Source organism: Hypanus sabinus, chromosome 26, assembly GCF_030144855.1.
Source record: "Hypanus sabinus isolate sHypSab1 chromosome 26, sHypSab1.hap1, whole genome shotgun sequence".
Lineage (NCBI taxonomy): Eukaryota > Metazoa > Chordata > Chondrichthyes > Myliobatiformes > Dasyatidae > Hypanus > Hypanus sabinus.
Window position 1 is genome coordinate 47,999,885 of NC_082731.1, and position 19,528 is coordinate 48,019,412.

General features: G+C 43.1%; 2 protein-coding genes across 2 annotated transcripts in view; one reads left to right on the forward strand and one right to left on the reverse strand.

The window, feature by feature from the left end:
* Positions 1-597: 597 nt before the first annotated feature.
* On the reverse strand, positions 598-14,803 carry bloc1s3 (biogenesis of lysosomal organelles complex-1, subunit 3). The gene is made up of 2 exons (XM_059951042.1): positions 14,713-14,803; positions 598-11,707 (listed from the first exon to the last, which is right to left on the reverse strand). Exon 2 carries the CDS (start codon positions 11,692-11,694, stop codon positions 11,119-11,121), a length of 576 nt encoding a protein of 191 aa, XP_059807025.1. The 5' UTR covers positions 11,695-11,707; positions 14,713-14,803; the 3' UTR covers positions 598-11,118.
* A 59-nt stretch (positions 14,804-14,862) lies between these two features.
* Positions 14,863-19,528, forward strand: part of LOC132381547 (uncharacterized) — a 55,210-nt gene continuing 50,544 nt past the window's right edge. The window contains exon 1 of the mRNA XM_059951047.1: positions 14,863-14,922. The gene's annotated coding sequence lies outside the window, so the exon portion shown is untranslated. The remainder of the gene's footprint in view (positions 14,923-19,528) is intronic.

Genomic DNA, 19,528 nt, shown 5'->3' on the forward strand with positions numbered 1-19,528 from the left:
TGAGATGGATGAGTTGTGGACTACAGGAGGAATGGAGACAGGCTAACCCCTATTGACATCAATAGATCTGGGGCTGAGAGGGCGAACAGCTTTAACTTCCTCGGCATACACATCACTGAGAATCTCACATGGTCTGTACATACTGGCTGTGTGGTGGAAAAAGCAGAACAGTTCCTCTTTCATCTCAGATGATTGAAGAAGTTTGGCTTGAGTCCCCAAGTCCTAAGGACATTCTACAGGGGCACAATTGAGAACATCTTGACTGGTTGTATCACTGCCAGGTATGGGAACTGTAATTCCCTCAATCACAGGACTCTGCAAAGAGTGGTGTGGACAGCCCAGCACATCTGTAAATGTGAACTTCCCACTATTCAGGACATTTACAAATACAGGTGTGTAAAAAGGGTCCAAAGAATCATTGGGGACCCGAGTCACCTCAACTACAAACTGTTCCAGCTGCTTCCATCTGGGAAATGTACTACAGCATTAAAGCCAGGACCAACAGGCTCCAGCTCAGCTCCTTCCACCAGGCAATCAGACTGAATAATTTACGCTGAAACAATTGTATTTTTATGCTATATTGATTGTCCTGTTGTACACACTATTTATTACAAATTACTATAAATTGCACATTTAAATGAAGATGTAACATAAAGATTTTTACTCCTCGTGTATGTGAAGGATGTAAGAAATAAAGGCAATTTAATTCAATTCAAATACATCTCAAAACAACCAAGTAATGATACAGACTTTAACATAATGTAGTTAACAAAAATTGTTCAAGTTGAAATATTAACCTTATGCCTACCGAATATTGAGAGGCTTATATAGAGTGGATGTCAAGAAGGTGCTTTGGAAGGTAAAAAGTCTGAAGGTAGATATGTCACCTGAACTAGATGGATTGCATCCCAGGGTTCTGAAAGAGATAGCTGAAGAGATTGTGGAGGCATAAGTAATGATCTTTCAAGAATCATTAGATTCTGGCATAAAACCAAAAGAGTCAGCATATGATAGAACAAACATTAATAGTAAGTTAGAGGACTGGGAAGTTTTAAAAAATTATCAGAAAGCAATTATAAAAGCTATAAGGAGTGACAAGTTGAAATATAGAAGGTAAGCAAGCTAAGGGGATATAAAACACTTTTTCTGATATATGAAGTGTAAAAGAGAGACGAGGGTAGATATTAGACCACTGGAAAATGATGCTAGAGAGGTAGTAATGGAGAACAAGGAAATGCCAGGCATACTAATTAAGTATTTTGCATCTGTTTTCACTGTGGAAGACACTGGCAAGATGCCGGAAATTCAAAAGCGTCAGGGGATAAAAGTGGGCGTAATTGCAATTTGGAGAAGGTGTCTGAGAAGCTGAAAGGTCTGAAGGTAGATAAGTCACCTGAACCAGATGGTCTACACCCTAGAGTTCTGAAAGAGGTGGCAGAAGAGATTGTGGAGGCATTGGTAATGGTTTTTCATGATTCATTAGACTCTGGAATGGTTCTAGAGGACTGAAAAATGGCAACTGTTACTCCATTTATAAGAAGGGAGGGAGGCAAAAGAAACTAAGTTATAGGCTAGTTAGCCTAACTTCAGAGGTTGGCAAGATGTTAGATTCAAAGGATGAGGTTCCAGGGTATGTGGAGGAGCATGATAAAATAGGCTGCAGTCATCATGGTTTCCTTAATCATGCCTGACAAATCTGTTGGAATTCTTTGAGAGAGTAACAAGCACGATAGACAAAGAAGAGTCAGTGGATGTCGTTTATTTGAATTATCAGAGTGGAAATAAAGGAGTCTTTTCTGTTTGGCTGTGAGTGATGTTGGGCAGAAGAAACTACAGTCTAATCAAGAACAGGGGAAGCAGACAAACCAGTTATCCTTGTTTACCCCATTTTGTGGATTCTGCACTGATTCTTGCTCTGATAATCTGATCAGAGCAATTGGATGTGGACACAAGAAATTTTAGGCAATGACTGGGAAAACCTGAGACCATTCTCAGATAAGTAGCTATTTGGTATGTAAAGTGTCAGACTTTACCAAGCAATTGGTAATCTCTGTCTGGGTTGTCTCATTTAACTGATTTGGACCAGTCAGTGTTAAAAGACTCAAATACGTGAGGCTGGGGTGGGCAGAACCATGAAACAGTATTGGCTGTAGTAATGACCAGTAAGAAGGTGACCCAGGTAGGTCAGGTGACCTTCAGCCAATGGGTTGGAGATCCACCAAATCAATTCATGAGGAACACTATAAGAGTCAGGAGCTCCAAATTTGCAGGGGTGATAACTCTCCAGTGATCAGAGACTAACCATTGTGGATAAGGAGGACCCCATGAACACGTGGAGATTGGGACCAATGAGGTATGCCTGATCGGTGTAGACTCCTTTCCTGCAATATACCTTTTTATATCTGTCAGGGATTCTAGCAGGGTGCACACAGGTAGATAATTTGTGAACTCACATGCCTTTTAGTTGAAACAATAAAAGTTACTTGTTGGTAAATACAGATTCTCTGTGCCTCACTGATTATTATTACAAGGGGTGATTCTTATAGCAGTGACAGAGATGTTCCCTATGGATTGGTGTTGGGTCCATTACTTTTAAGATTGTATTAATGATCCAGATGAGGGAATTGATAGCTTTATGGTCATGTTTTAAAATGATACAAAGAAAGAGTGGGGCAGGTAGTGTTGAGGAAGAAGGGAGTCTGTAGAGGGACTGGATAAATTAGAAGTGGCGGATTGAATATAATTTATGAAGTACATGGTCATGTACTTTTGTAGAAGGGATAAAGCTGTAGACTATTTTCTCAAAGGGGAGTGAATTCAGCAATAGAGGTATAATGGGACTTGGGAGTTCTCATGCATGATTCCCTTAAGATTAACTTACAGGTTGAGTCAGTGGTAAGGATGGCAAATGTAATGCTAACATTCTTTTTGAGAGGACTAGAATATAAAAGATGTAATGCTGAGCCTTTATAAAGCATTGATCAGAGCATAATTGGAATATTGTGAACAGTTTTGGGCCCATATTTAATTAAAGATGAGCTGGCATTAGAAGGGGTCTAGAGGAGGTTTTCAAGAATGATCCCAGGAATGAAAGGGTTATTATATGAGGAATGTTTGATGGCTCTGTGCTTGTACACAATGAAATTTAAAAGAATGAAGGTGGGATCTCATTGAAACCTACAGAATATCAAAAAGTCTGGACAGAATCAATGTAGGGAGCATGTTTCCTATAGTGAGGGAGTCTAGGACCAGAGGGCATAGCCTCTGAATAGAGGGATATCCTTTTAGAAAAGGGATGAAGAGGAATTTCTTTAGATGGAAAGAGGTGAAATGAATTGCCATACACTGCTGTGGAGACCAAATCATTTGGTATATTTGGTTGATAGAACCTTGATTAGTAAGGGCTTCAAAGAACTTAGGAGAATGTGGTTGAGGGGGAAAATAAATTAGCCATGACCAAATGGTGGAGCAGGCTTGATGAGCTGAATGACAGAATTCTGCTCCTTTGTCTTATGGAAGTGATTGACTTTCTTTTGCCTAAAGAAACCATCGCTACCTGGCATAGTTGTGGCACAAATTTGACTTGACCTAACCGCTGATTCATCATGTCTGATCCATTTCCATCTTAGTCCCAATTTTCTGCTTTCTCCCTATATTCCCTCATCCCCTGACTAAACAAGAATCCATCAACCTGTGCCTTACATACACCAAATTACTTGTCCTCCACAGCAGCCTGTAGCAAAGGATTCACTACTCTGACTAAAGAAATTCCTCCTCATCTCCTTTCTAAATGAGCTCCACATCCAGTCTATCTAGGCCTTTCACCATTTGATAGGTTTCAATAAGCATTCTAATTGGCTGCATCACTGACTAGTATGGGGTGGTTGCTGCTGCAGAATCATAAACTTAGTCAGCTGAACACAAGCCTCTGTAGTTTCCAGGACATCTTCAAGGAACGATACCTCAAAAATCTCTATCTATCATTAAGGACCCTCATCACTGCCTTGTTCTCATTGCTACCACCAGGAATGTGGTACAGAAACCTGAAGGCGCGTCTTCAGCGATTCAGGACAGTTTCTTCCCCTCTGCCATCCAATTTCTGAATGAACCCTGAACCCATGAACACTACCTCACTACTTCATAATTTCTATTTTTGCACTACTTTATTTAACTATTTAATATTACATTACTTTAGATTTTCTCTTAATATTACATTACTTTAGGTTTTCTCTTAATATTACATTACTTTAGGTTTTCTCTCTATTACTGTGTTGCACTATACTGCTACTGCAAAGTCAACAAATTTCATGCCAAATGCTGGTGATATTAAACCTGATTCTGATTTCTCCCCCCCCCCCCCCCACCATTCTTCTGAATTCCAGTGAATACAGGCCCAGAGCCATCAAAGGCTCCTCTTATGATCAGCTTTTCAATCTTGGAATCATTTTCGTGAACCTCCTTTGAATTCTCTCCAATGTCAACACATCCCTTCTTAAATAAGGGGCCCAAAACCACACTCAATACTCCATGAGGACTCAGCATTATATCCTTGTTTTCATATTCTAGTCCTCTTGAAATGAATGTTAACATTGCATTTGCTTTCCTCATCATCAATTCACCTGCAAATTTAACTTTAGGGAATCCTGCATGAGGACTCCCAAGTCCCATTGTACCTCAGATTTTTGAATTATATCCATTAAAAAAAAACAGCCTGCACTTTTAAATCTTCTACCAAAGTACATTACCATATATTTCCTGACACTGTATTCCATCTGCCACTTCTTTGTCCATTTTCATAATCTATCTAAGTCCTTCTGTAGCCTTTCTACTTCCTCAAACCTACCTGCTCCTCCACCTATCTTTTGTAACATCTGCAGACTTGACCACAAAGCCATCAATTCTGTTATCCAAGTCATTGACATAGAACGTAAAAAGAATCAGTCCCAACACAGACCCCTGTGGAGCACCACTAGTTGTTGGCATCCATCCAGAAAGTGCTTCCTTTATTCCCACTCTTTACCTCTTGCCAATCAGCTACTTTATCCATGCTAGTGTCTTTCCTGTAATACCATGGGCTCTTAAGTTGTTAAGCAGCTTCATGGGTCTCGCCTTGAGAAAAGGCCTTCTCAAAATCCAAGAATCAACATCAACTGATTCTCCTTTGTTTATCTTGCTTGCATTTCTTCAAAGAATTCCAACAGATTTATCAGGTAAGATTCTCCCTTGAGGAAACATTGCTGACTATGGGCTATATTATCATGTGACTCCAAGTACGCCAAAACCACTTCCTTAACAATCGACTCCAACATCATCCCAACCACTGAGGTCAGACTAACCGGCCTATAATTTCCTTTTTTTCTGCTCCTGTTCCTTCTTGAAGAGTGGCGTGAAATTTGCAGTTTTCCAGTCCTCCGAAACTATGCCAGAATCCATTGATTTTTGAAAGATCATTAATAATGCCTCCCAAATCTCTTCATCCACATCTTTCAGAACCCTGGGGTGTAGTCCATCTGGTTCAAGTGACTTAGCTTCCTTCAGACCTTTCAATTTCCCAAACACCCTCTCCCTAGTAATGGCAACTTCACATACTTCTGTCCCGACACCCATGAACTTCCTGCATACTCTAGTGTCTTCCATAGTGAAGACAGATTCAAATGTTGTCTGTCATTTCCTTGTCCCCCATTACTACTACATCATTTTCCAACTGTCTGGAACTTAGTCTCACTTCTCTTTTTGCACTTTATATATCCAATGAAACTTTCTGTATCTTACTCTTGTCAACCATGGTTGCATCATCCTGCCTTTAGAATATCTCTTCTTTGGGAAGTATCTATCCTGCACCTTCTGAAGTGCTCCCAGAAATTCCAGTCATTGCTGCTTTGCCATCATCCCTGCTAGTGATCCCTTCAAATCAATTTGGGCCAGCTCCTCTCATGCCCCTACATCTCCCTTTACTCTACTGTAATACTGATACATCTGACTTTACCTTCTCAAATTGTGGGGCGAATTATATCAGGTTATGATCGCTGGCCCCTAAGGGTATCTTTATCTTAAGGTCCCTAATCAATTACAGTTCACTGCACAACACCCAGTCCCGAATAGCTGATCCCCTAGTGGGCTCAAACATGAGCTGCTTTAAAAAGTCACCTCGTAGGCATTCTCCAAATTCCCCTCTTGGGATCCAACTCCAATCAGATTTTCCCAATCTAACTGCATATTAAAATCCCCTATGACTTTTGCAACATTGCCCCTTTATCAGTCAATTCTATGTCCTGTTGTAATTTATAGACTACATCTTTACTACTGTTTGGAGGTCTGTATCTAACTCCCATTATGTTGTTTTTATCCTTGCAGTTTCTTAGCTCTACACACAACAGTTCTACACATCTTTCAAGTGATTTTGATTTCATTTTTTTCACCAAAAGAGCCACCCACCCCATTGGCCCACCTGCTTGTCATTGTGTCCTTGGACGTTAGGCTTCCCCCTCATTCTTCTAAAATTCAATGAGTTAGGCTGAGAGCTTCCCAAGATAGGGAATGCCAGTCCGAGGGCTGGGCCTGTTGGGGAGCAGCACTGTGGGAAGAGTTGGCTACTATTTGGTCCTATTGACTGCACTATGGTTTTTCTGAGGTGCTTTCTGCTCCCGACTGAGGGTGTGTAGCTACAGGAGCCCAAGATCACGGTGGTACTGAATGGCAAGCATCTGGGCACTGGCATCTTGTACATCTGTGAGCACCATCTATCTAGGTTTGAGAGATTTGGAACGAGAGAAAATCTGCAGGTGCTGTAAATCCCAAGCATCACACACAAAATGCTTAAGAAACTCAGCAGGCCAGGCAGCATCCGTGGAAAAGAGCAAACTGTCATCATTTTGGGCCGAGACCCTTCATCAGAACTGGAGAAAAAGATGAGGTCAGAGTAAGAAGGTAGGGGGAGGGGTGGAAGAAGTATAAGGTAGCAGGTGATAGTTGAAACCGGGAAAGGGGGGGGAGGGGTGAAGTAAAGAGCTGGGAAGTCCCTTGGTGAAAGAGATAAAGGGCTAGAGGAGGGGAATCTGAAAGGAGAAGACTGAAGGCCATGGAAGAAAGTGAAGGAGGAGGAACACCAGAGGGAGGTGATAGGCAGGTAAGGAGACGATGTGAAAGAGGAAAATGGGAATGAGGAGTGGTGAAGTGGGGGGGCAGGACAATTACCATAAGTTTGAGAAATCAATGTTCATGCCATCAGGTTGGAGGTTACCCAGACAAAATATAAGGTGTTGCCCCTCTGAGTGTGGCCTCATTGCGGCAGTAGAGGAGGCCATGGACTGACATGTTAGAATGGGAACAGGAAGTGGAATTAAAATGAGTGACCACTGGGAGATCCTGCTTTTTCTGGCAGATGGAACATAGGTGCTCAGTGTCTCCCAATCTACATTGGGTCTCACTGATATACAGGAGGCCACACCACCAGCACCGGATACTGTAGATGACCCCAACAGCCTCACAGGTGAAGTGTTGCCTCACATGGAAGAACTGTTTAGAGCCCTGAATGGTAGTGAGGGAGGAAGTGTAGGGGCAGGTATAGCACTTTTTCCGCTTGCAAGGATAAGTGCCAGGAAGGAGGGATGAATGGACAAGGGAGTAGAGTAGGGAGTGAATCCAGTGGAAAGCAGAAAATGGGGGGATGGGGTGGGGAGCAAGGGAAAGATGTGCTTGGTGGTGGGAGACATTGGAGATGGCAGAAGTTATGGAGAATTATGTGCTGGATGCGGAGGCTGGTGGGGTAGTAGATGAGGACAAAAGGAACCCTATATCTGGTGGGAGAATGCGGTGAGGGCAGACTTGTGCAAAATGGAAGAGGTGTAGTTGAGGACAGCATTGATGGTAGAGGAAGTAAAGCCCCTTTCTTTGAAGGACATCTCTTTAGTTCTGGAGTGAAAATTCTCATCCTGAGAGCAAAGCGGTGGAGACAGATGAATTGTGAGAATGGGATGGCATTTTTACAAGTAACAGGGTGGGAAGAGGTATAGTCCAGGTAGCTGTGAGAGGCAGTAGTTTATAAAATTCATCAGTAGATAAACTGTCTCAGAGATAGAGGTAGACAGATCAAGAAAGGGGTGGGAGCTGTCAAAAATGGAGCAGGTAAATTAGAGGGCAAGGTAGAGGTTGGAGGCAAAGTTGTTGAAGTTGAGTTCTGCATGGGTACAGGAAGCAGCACAAATGCAGTTGTTGATGTAGCGTAGAAAAAGTGGGAGACAGACACCAGTGTAGGTTTGGCACATAGATTGATCAATGTAGCCGACAAAAAGGCAGGCATAGCTAGGACCCATGGCTACACTTTTAGTTTGAAGAAAGTGGGAGGAGACAAAGGAGAAATTTTTGAGAGTGAAGACCAGTTCCATCAGACTGAGGAGAATGGTGGTGGAGGAAACTGGTTGGGACTGGTGACCAGAAGAAACAGCTTTGGGGCCATCCTGGTGGGGGATAGAAGTGTATAGAGACTAGATATCCATAGTGATAAAAAGATGATCGGCGTCAGGAACTTGAAATCATTGAAAAGATCGAGCACGTGAAGTGACACGGATGCATGCAGGGTCTGAACCAGGGGAGATAAAACTGTGTTGAAGTATGTAGATATAAGTTCAGTGGGGCAGGAACAAGCAGAAACAATGGGCCTACCAAGTCAGGCAGGTTTATAGATCTTGGGTAGGAGGTAGAAATGTAAGATGTGGGGTGAAGGAGCTATGAGACTGGTGGCAGTGGAGACAGGATCGCCAGAGTTATAGTGATGGTGTGGGAGACAATGGCCTGTTGCTCCTTAGTGGGGTCCTGTTTGAGAGCTAAGTAATAGGAGGTATCTAAGAGTTGTCGTCTGGCCTCAGCAAGGTAGACTACTACTACTATGGCACCCTCCCCCACCCCCATCGGCGGGTTTGATGGTGAGGTTAGGATGGTGGATGTCTTATTGGCAGTTAACAGTGAAAAGATACAGAGCAGGCAGAAAACCAGAGCAGGGTGTCCAGGAAGAGGAGGGTCGATGACAGGAGAAGGGGTCATCGGTGTGGGCTGGAGAAGTAGGCATGGAGACAGAGGCCACAGAAGAAGAACTCAGTGTCATGGCAGGCATGGAACTCACTGTGGTGTGGGTGCAGTGGGAGAGAGGTGACACCCTTACTGAGGACAGAATGTTCTGCCTCAGAAGGGAATGTCAGACATGTTAAGACAGATACTCCTCGCTCTTCAATACAGCTCCTCCCACTGTAGCCATGGGCACTGGCATGGGTCCCAGCTGTGCCTGCCATTTTGTCGGCTACACTGAACAGTATGTTCCAAGCCGACTAAATTGCAGCTGCTTCCTGCACCCATGCGGAGCTCGTCAACTCCATCAACTTTGCCTCCAACTTCCATCCTCCCCTCAAATTTACCTAATCTATTTCCATAAGACCATAAAATCATAAGACATAGGAGAAGAATTAGGCCATTTGGTCCATCAAGTCCACTCCTCCATTCAATTGTGGCTGATCTTGTTTCCCCTCCTCTGCCCCTCTTCCCATAACCTTTGATTCTGTCTCCATCAAGAACCTATCCAGCTGTATTTTGCAACACGTTTTCTGGTTCATGTACCCGAGACCAATATTTTGTTCAGAAATATTTTGATTTTCACTTGAAATTCCTCTGTGTCTCCTGGCCCTGGCACTTAAGTGCCATTACAAAGAAAACATGGTAGTGCTTCTACTTCCATAGAAGTTTGTGAAGATTCATTATTTCACTTAAATCTTTGAAAACTTCTAATGATCCCTGCTGGAGTGTATCCTGACTGATTGCATCATGGCCTGGTATGGAAACACCAATACCCATTAATAGAAAAGTCTACAAAAGGTCAAGGATACAGTCTAGTCCATCACAGAAAACACCATCCCAGCTTAGAACACATTTACAAGAAGTACTGTCGCAGGAAAGCAGTATCCACTACAAGGATTCTCACCATCCAGGCCATGCTCTCTTCCTGCAGCTGCCATCACTGAAGAAGGTATAGGAGCCTCAAGTCCCACATCACCGGATTCAGGACCAGTTACTAACCCTCAATCATTAGGCTCTTGAACCAGCATGAATAACTTCACTCACACCAACACTGAACTGATTCCACAAAATATGAACTTGCTTTTAAAGACTACATCTTATTTTCTCGATATTCATTGTTTATTTATTGCTATTATTTCCTTTCTATATTTGCAGTTTGTTGTCTTACGCACATTGTTTGCTTGATGTGTGGTTTTCATTGATTCTATTGTGTATCTTTGTATTTACTGAGAATGCCTGAAAGAAAATGAATTTCAGTCGTATATGGTGACATATTGGTACTTTGATAATAAATTTACTTCGAACTTTAAACCTCACAATTCAACTAATTGGCTCACAATTATCAGACATGCATTCGAACTTCAGTTTTCAGAGAAAAATGTACTTCCACAGAGTTAAGGCAAATTAAAAATTAGTCTTGAAGTTTTAGTTATTGCCATTTTAAATTTGCAGGTAATCTTGTGTCCTTCACAAAGTATTAGCTAAGATTCAATCATTGGTAGAGCAGACATGAGGCAGCATGGTAATATAGCAGATAGCGAAATGCTTTACAGCATTAGCAATCAGGTTTCAATTCTTGCTTTAGGGAGCTTGTACATTCTGCCCATTGGCCATATGGGTTTCCTCTCGCATTCCAAATTCCTACAGGTCAGGGTTAGTAAGTTGTGGCATGCTATGTTGATACTGGAAGTGCAGTGATATTTGTGGGCTGTCCCCAGCTCATTCTCAGACTGGGTTGGTCATTGATACCAATGACATATTTCACAAAATGACAAGCGTTTCGATGTACACAGTACAAATAAAGCTGATCTTTATCTACTTACATTGACAGATAGAAAGCCACAAGATTATGCAAACAGAATTCTTGAGCTCAGTTTCTAAATCTGCCCCAGGTGCCTGCTTCATTGGGGCAAATTACCTCTGCAATTTGCTGACATGCACTAATTCAAGCTGCCACAGCTTGTAACTTGTCTGAAGCATTCCATTACAGAGATAGCCTGGAGCCTTAAGACTGCAACAAAACTTTATTCATCTGTAAATTTCGTCAGTCCAGCACTAGACTTGCTGACGAGGTGGAATCTGAATGTCAGGGAGTAAGTTGCAGCTTGTGATTATGTCCATCTTTTCTGTCACTGCTTTCAAGTCATCCAAGATTAACCGGATACTGTGTGATGCATTAATAATCCCACTCTGGGAATTGCTGAGGTGACTGGTAGCAGTGCGGATTTCCTTGGTGGCATTCTCATACATCTGCTTGACTGCGTGCTCCACATTGTGGTTAAGGCGCACATTACTCTCCCTCAGCTTCTGCTGCAGAAGACTACTGTACCGCCCCTGGTGGCGAAACTTCACAGCCGGCTTCTCCTCCACCCCAGTCAAGACTTCCGGCTCTTTGTCACGGATCACGACCAGAGGTGGGAGATTGTGCTGAATGGCTTGCTGGATGTCTGGCGTTGCTGCTTCCAGCTCGCAGCCTGCATCCTCGTCATCAGTTTCTGATGCTTCACCAGGCACTTTTGCTCCTGCCTGCAGGATGCACGCTGGAGATGTGGATGTGAGGTAGAGTTCTTCCTCAGAGTCTGTTTCGGATGCTTCCCCCTGAACAATGGTTAGGAACTGTGTGGTGGTCATGTTGCATGTGCTCCTAAATAACAGAACACAAATTGTAATTCCAGAAGACTATAAGACATAGGAGCACAATTAGGCCATTTGGTCCATTGAGTCTGCTCCACCATTCAATCACAGCTATACCTTATTCTTCTCCTCAGCTCCACTCCCTGACCTTTACCCAGTAACCTTTGATGCCATGGCCAATTAAGAACCTATCAATTTCCACTTTAAATACACCCAACAACCTGGCCACCACAGCTGCCTGCAGTAACAAGTTCCACAAATTTGTCACCCCCTGACTAAAGAAACTTCACTGCATCTGTTTTAAATGGACACCCTTCTATCCTGAGGTTGTGCCCTCTTGTCCTAGACACCCCACCATTGGAAACATCGCTACACCGTCTAAGCCTTTCAACATTCAAAAGGCTTCAGTGAAATCACCTCTCGTCTTTCTAAATTCCAGTGAGTACATGATAGTGCATTCATTCCTAGAATCCTCCTTGTGAACGACTTTCACAAAGATCAGATTTCAAGTTGAACTCTATCATATTGTGTTCACTGGCTCCTAAGGGTTCCTTTACCTGAAGCTCCCTTATCGCCTTCCATTCATTACATAACACCCGATCCAGTACAGCTGATCCCATAGTAGGTTCAACAATAAGCTGCTCTAAAAAGCTATCTCATAGGCATTCAACAAATTCACTCGCTTGAGATCCATTACCAACCTGATATTTCCGATCTACCTGCATGTTAAAATCTCCCATGACCATCACAAGATTGCCCTTTTGACACTCCTTTTCTATTTCCTGTTGTAATCTGTAGTCCACATCCCAGCTACTGTTTGGAGGCCTTTTACCCCTGCAGTGTCTGAAAGCATTCTTTGGCAACTTGACTTCCATTATCTCTGTGTTGCTAGACTGGCCCTTTAGCAAATGGTGAAAAGAACAAATTCAGTAGAAAAACCTAGTTGACTGTGTCCCTACCAATTCACCTGTAGTTGAGGCATGAAAAAATTACATCTGATTCCAACAGGGGGCTGGAGACCTAACATAGAACTGTACAGCACAGGAACAGGCCCCTTGGCCCACAGTGTCTATGATGACAGGAATGACAAGGACGGATTTATCTCCTTATCTGTCCTAACTCACAATGGGATAGATCCAAAGAGGAGTCCGGGTTTAAAAAGCTTTACTGTCCTTCCCAGGATATCACATGGTTTGGGTGGATGAAGGAGGGAACTTGCAATGAAACACAAGATAATACAAAACGTGAGATAGGCTGGATTGATAAGCAGATCTTCTGCAATCTATGGTTTACATAATGCTCATAGCCTATGCTTTTAAATGTTTTCTAATTTGCCTGGTGGCTGGCTAAAGGTTACCCTCTGGTTTGTGTTTTCTACTGTTATGTATGGACAATTCATTACCAACATTATGTTAAGAGACCATTGAGTGACAGAGTAAAACAATTGATAATGTAAGCAGTGGTGAAGTCTGAAAGTGGATGGAGTAAGCTGATGAATCACAGTTAATAGTATCTGGGTAAGAGTAGGCTGATGAATCAGCGAACAGTAAGAGTAGGCTGATGAGTTACAAGGTGAGCAGAAGATGAATGAAATCTGCAAGAGAAGAGAAAGAAGTAGGAACAGGAGGAGGCCTTTCTATAAAGTCATGGCTGATCTCAAATTCACAATACATTTGTTTGTCAACAGGAGTGCCACAGTAGTGTAGCAGTTAGCACAACACTATTGCAGCTTGGGGCGTGGGAGGACAGACTTTAATTCTGGTGTCATCTGTAAGGAGTTTGTATCTTCTCCCAGTGACCACATGGGTTTTCTCTGGGTGCTCCAGTTTCTTCCCCCATTCCAAATATGTACCAGTTAGTAAATTAATTGATTATTCTAAATTGTCCAGCGCGAGGATTAAATTAAGGGTTGCTGGGCTGGAAAGACTTGGTTTTGTGCTGTGTTGCTGAATAATAATATAAAAACATTGATCCCAGGTTTGAATACAATTAAAGACTAAGCCTCAATACTGTCTGAGGCACATAATTCTGAGAATCCAACATCCTTGTGCAAATAAGTGCCTCCTCATTTTAGTTTGCAATGGCCTACTCATTTTGAGACAGTGATCCTTTGCTAGAGGAAACTTGCTCCTTGTGTTCATTCAATTCTTCATGTCCCAGACCCAACAGCACTCTAGCTTCCTGTTAATGCTCAAATGAATGCAAAAATGTTAAATTGGTTGATAAAGCTTATATTGGACCAGGGACTGTAGACTGGAGGCCTGGAGATAGCCTGTCCTGGGGTTGGAGGTCTGTTTGTGTTGAGTGCATGGTGGGTGGGAGAAAAGGGAGTTGTTCTGTTATCGTTACCTGTGTTTTGCTGAACATTGTGGGTCTGCTATGATGGTGCAGGAATGTGTGGGAACACTTTTTGACTGCCCCCAGTGCATCCTTGGGTTATGTTGATTGTTGGCACAAACCATGTTTCAATGTACATTACAGATAACTGAATTTTAATTATTCAACAGGCACACACAAGTTTCGACTTTTGACAGTGGGAAAATGGGACTAACTTGGATAGGCATCCTGGTTGGTAAGGGCCAGTGGGCTGAGGGCCTGTTTCCATGATGGATGACTTTATGATCTTGCAGAGTTCTCTAATAACTCTGCACTTTTCTCTGAGGGATCTCTTATTCCTCTACATTCCACAGAACAGAGGCTTAATTCTTCAATCTCTCCATATACAGCAGGAACGCTGTTGCAGGAAGCTGTTCTTACCACATTCCCGAATGTTCCTATTGGTCAGTGGGGCAGCAAATCACAGCGCAGCGTCCCTACGTCAACTAGCGCGAGCCGAGGAGAAGCTCCAATCATTACCGGGAATGGGGGGAGGGGGTGTGTTGTGGACGGATAATTACGACTGATACTCGCCAACGACAAACATCGACCTGAAACCACTGGGTTCAGGATTAACGTGCGCTCACAGCTAATGATCGCCCCACCGTTACTCCCAGCAATGACTCCCGAAAGACTTACAATTTACCCGCTGTCGAAAGCCGTGTCTCTAACGGCCGCACGGTCACGTGACAGTAGCTGACGTGCCCCCCCTCCCCCAGCGGTTCGGAGGGTGAACCGTCGCAAAACTTTGCGTCAGTGATTTCCGGTCGCTATTGAGGACAACAGTGTCCTCTGGCGACCAGAAAGGCAAGACCATAGGATGCCTGTTCAATCTGTTCCTCTGTTATGGTAACTGACATTTGCTGGATTAAATGTTGAAACAGTGTTCTGTATAGCCATGATGCCCGATTATAGGGAGATCTGATAGGGTTTATAAGATTATGAGAAGCATAGAGACAGACAGCATCTTTAACAGGAGGGCATGCATTTAAAGTGAGAGGGGCGTAAATTTCAAAGATGAGAGGGGCAGGTTAGAGAGTGGTGGTGTCTGGAATGCACTGGCTGGGATGTTGGTCTTGTCCTGATGCTGTTCTTTTCTATGAATGAGGGGGTCAGGGATTGTTATTGTTGCCTTTTTTTGAGGTGAAGGTGGGGGGAATTTTGGGGTCTGCAAGATTTGTGCCGGCGGGAGTATAGTTGATGTATTTTCTTTCATCAGTATCCATGGCACTTCTGTATTCATGGCTATCTGGAGAAGACAAATATCAGAGTTGTATTGTACATGCATACTGTCATGATCATTTGGTACATAATGACAGATGAAGAAACTCGTTAAACTCAACAACAGTTTTATTGTGATAAACACCAAAACAGACCTGGCTCCATTGGAGAGAGAACCCAACCAATCTCATGCAGACAGAGGAGGTGACCATCACACATCCTGGTTATGGTTAGGGTGACCCACAAATACACAAGTGGATAACTGTATAATCCAAGCTAAAATATAACAATAAATGAACTGGAACTTCCCAGCATAATCCCACCAAAGCATTTTAACACAATAACAATAAACAGTGCTGGTCATTAGAAATGGAGAATGCAGGGGCGGATTGTAGACCATTTCAAACCCTCCTCCCGAAGCGTCACACTGCCCCCACTCGAGGAGTCAGCCATCCTAGTCCATGAGCCTGTGCTCATCAGAGGATCAGAAGTGGAGAGGGTAAGTAACTTTAAATTCCTGGGAGTCACTGAGAACCTGCCCTGGAACTATCATATAAAGCAAGCACAACAGTGCCTCTACTTCCTCAGGAATCTGCAGAGATTTGGCATATCATCAGAAACCTTGGTAAACTTCTATAGATATATGGTAGAAAATGTGCAGAGGGGAAGAAACTGTCCTTTAAATGTTCAGTGTGGGTCTTCAGGCTCCTGTAACTTCTCCCTCATGTACCTCCTGTACCTAATATAGTGGCTGCTGAGTATATGTTGTGAATTTCTGCTGCTGCAGCCCACCCACTTCAAGGTGCAAAGTGTTGTGCCACGGGGTTCTGAGTTCAATTCCAGCATCTTCTGTAAGAAGTGTGTATGTCCTCCCTGTGAATGTGTGATTTCAACTGGGTGCCCCAGTTTCCTCCCAAAGACCTATGGTTAGTAGGTTAATCGGTCATTGCAAATTGTCCTGTGATTCAGCTAGTATTAAATAGGTGAGTTACTGGGTGGCATGGCTTGTTGGGCCAGAAGGGCCTGTTTCACATTGATTTATTTAGTTAGTTGGTTAGAAATACAATCAATCTAGAAAAAAATAGGAGGAAAAATGGTTGATTTTGATCTTGGCACTCCCCAACTGTTTGTAAGTCACAATGGTTGTGATGAGAGAATGAGCAGGTGCAGGAAGAGCATCCGGCTTCAGTGACTCTGCTCTGCTTGGCTTGACCCAGTCCCTGATTTTTGCAGCTATGGGGTGTGTGTATGTGTGGGGGGGGGGGTGTAACAAGAGAAAACATGAAGAAATGTCCGGTTGCACCAGCCAGAAGATGCCTGCAGCTCTGTAGAAACTGATTATCCACCCCCAAACGTCACCTGAACGCCCGTCCATGCATATTTATTTATTGAGAGATACAGTGAGATAGCAGGCTCTTCCTGCCCAATGAGCCCACACCACCCAGTTATATCCATGTGGACAATGAACCTACTAACACATGTGTTTTTGGACTATGATAACTCATTTCTCATACTCTGTGGGGGAAAAAAGTTGCTATTCAGGGTCCCTTTAAATCTACACCCTCTACTCTTAGACTCTTATACCTTGGGAAAAAGACTGACTATGCACCTTCTCTATGGTCATGATGATTTAACATATTCTGTAATGTCACCCTTCGGCCTTATATGCTCCAGGGAGAAACTGCCCCAGTCTATCCAGTCATAACTCAATCCCTCCAGAACAGGACCTGACACCTCATTAAATGCTTTGGAACTCTGAGGTAGTATGGATATCCAGAGCTTGAAGACTGTAATCTACGTACTCCTTAGGATAAAGGAGACTGCTATACAATAGAGACTGTTCTTGAAACAGCAGGTACATATATTTTACAGAGAAAGTACAGTACAGAGCTTGTTAATGATATTAGCCACCCTTGGGTGTGTTGTAGTGAACAGTAACAATTTGTATTCCAGGACTGACTGGCTTGTCATATGAAGAGTGTCTGATGGTTGTAGGCCTGTATTGACTAGAATTTAGAGAAAAGAGGAGTGACCTTATTGAAACCTATCGAATGTGAAAGGCCTTGATAGAGTGGATGTGGAGAGGATGGTTCCTGTGGTGGGAGAGTCTAAGACCAGAGGTCGCAGCCTCAGAATAGAAGGCTATCCTTTTAGAATGGAGATGAGGAGGAAGTTCTTTAGCCTGTGAATGGTGAATCTGTGGAATTCTTTGCCACAGGCTGTTGTGAAAGCCAAGTATTTATGTATATTTAAGGCAGAAGTTGATAGACTGTTGATTGGTCAGGGCATGAAGGGATATGGGGAGAAGGCAGGAGATTGGGGCTGAAAGGAAAATTAGATCAGCCTTGATGAAATGGTGGAGCAGAATGGGCTAATTGGGCCAAATATGGGCTATATCTTATGGTCTTGTAAAGATTAGCAGCCACAGTGTTCAATAAAAAGCAAGAAGAGACAGTTTGGTTGAAAATTGCATAATTGGAGGATAGAAATAGAGCAGAAGGAGAGAGTTGGATTGTTTGACCTCGAATCTGAAGCACAATACTGGAGGAAACTGTATGTTGTGATCTCGGAGACCCCTAATGCAGGAGTGACCAATAAGGAGACTGCAAAGAGGATGAGGACTTGTTATTCATCAGCTTAATGCAATTGCAGACCTGTTGTAGGCATATTTGATGGAAAAGATATGAAGTTGCTGCTGTGAACGTGCAATGTTACACTGCTGTTGTATTTTCTGTACTTTGCCCTGTGAAAGTCAGTTTCACTGTCCAATTGTGAAGAGCTGCTGCACACCATGTTCTTGAAACTGTTAGCAATAGTAATTTTGTACTAATCAAAGAACAAAGGACATCAGCATCCTGATTAAATGCCATAAAATTGCTTGCCCCTTGAAAAACCCATTTCTATGACTGTTATAATCAAAAGATTAATTTGCTATGCGTGTTAATGCCAAAGTTTGATGTAGCAACACACAGTGAGAAGAGGAGTTCTTTTATACAACAACACACACAAAATGCTGGTGGAACACAGTAGGCCAGGCAGCATCTATAGTGAGAAGCGCTGTCGACGTTTCGGGCCGAGACCCTTCATCAGGACTAACCGAAAAGAAAGGTAGTAAGAGATTTGAAAGTAGTGGGGGGGAGGGCGAAATACGAAATGATAGGATCGAAAAGTTGAAGGGCTGAAGGAATTATAGATGGGGAGAGAGGGTTTCACTGAACTCCCGTCGAAGAGAAAATTTAAACTTCTTCAGTGTAGGCATCACTGACAGAGGCTTCGCAGTAGAATTTAAAGAGCAAACACGAGGAAATCTGCAGATGCTGGAAATTCAAACAAACAACAACAATTCAAGTTTCTGGATCATTGGGACCTCTTCTGGGGCAGGCGTGACCTGTTCAAGAAGGACGGGTTACACTTGAATCCTGGGGGGACCAATATCCTAGCGGGGAGGTTTGCTAGGGCTACAGGGCAGACTTTAAACTAGTAAGATGGTGGGGGGGCGGGAATCAATTTGAGGAAACCATGGGAGAGGAGGTTAGTTCACCAGTAGAGCAAGTAAATAGACAGTGTGTGAGGGAGGAAAGGCAGGTGATGGAGAAGGGATGCACTCAGCCCGAAGATGTAGGGGAGAAGAAAGAAAAGGATAATAAATTTGAATGCATTGTTAGGGATGAAAAGAGAGGAGGGGGTGGAGAGTATCTTAAATGTATCTATTTTAATGCTAGGAGCATTGTAAGAAAGGTGGATGAGCTTAAAGCGTGGATTGATACCTGGAATTATGATGTTGTAGCTATTAGTGAAACATGGTTGCAGGAAGGGTGTGATTGGCAACTAAATATTCCCAGATTTAGTTGCTTCAGGTGTGATAGAGTAGGAGGGGCCAGAGGAGGAGGTGTTGCATTGCTTGTCCGAGAAAATCTTATGGCAGTGCTTTGGAAGGATAGATTAGAGAGCTCCTCTAGGGAGGCTATTTGGATGGAATTGAGGAATGGGAAGGGTGTAGTAACACTGATAGGAGTGTATTATAGGCCACCTAATGGGGAGCGTGAGATGGAAGAGCAAATGTGTAAGGAGATGGCAGATATTTGTAGTAAACACAAGGTGGTGATTGTGGGAGATTTTAATTTTCCACACGTAGACTGGGAAGCTCATTCTGTAAAAGGGCTGGATGGTGTAGAGTTTGTGAAATGTGTGCAGGATAGTTTTTTGCAACAATACGTAGAAGTACCGACTAGAA

Coding starts and splice junctions, on each gene's coding strand:
- bloc1s3 (XM_059951042.1), bottom strand. CDS start 11,694: ATGACCACCACACAGTTCCTAACCATTGTTCAGGGGGAAGCATCCGAA.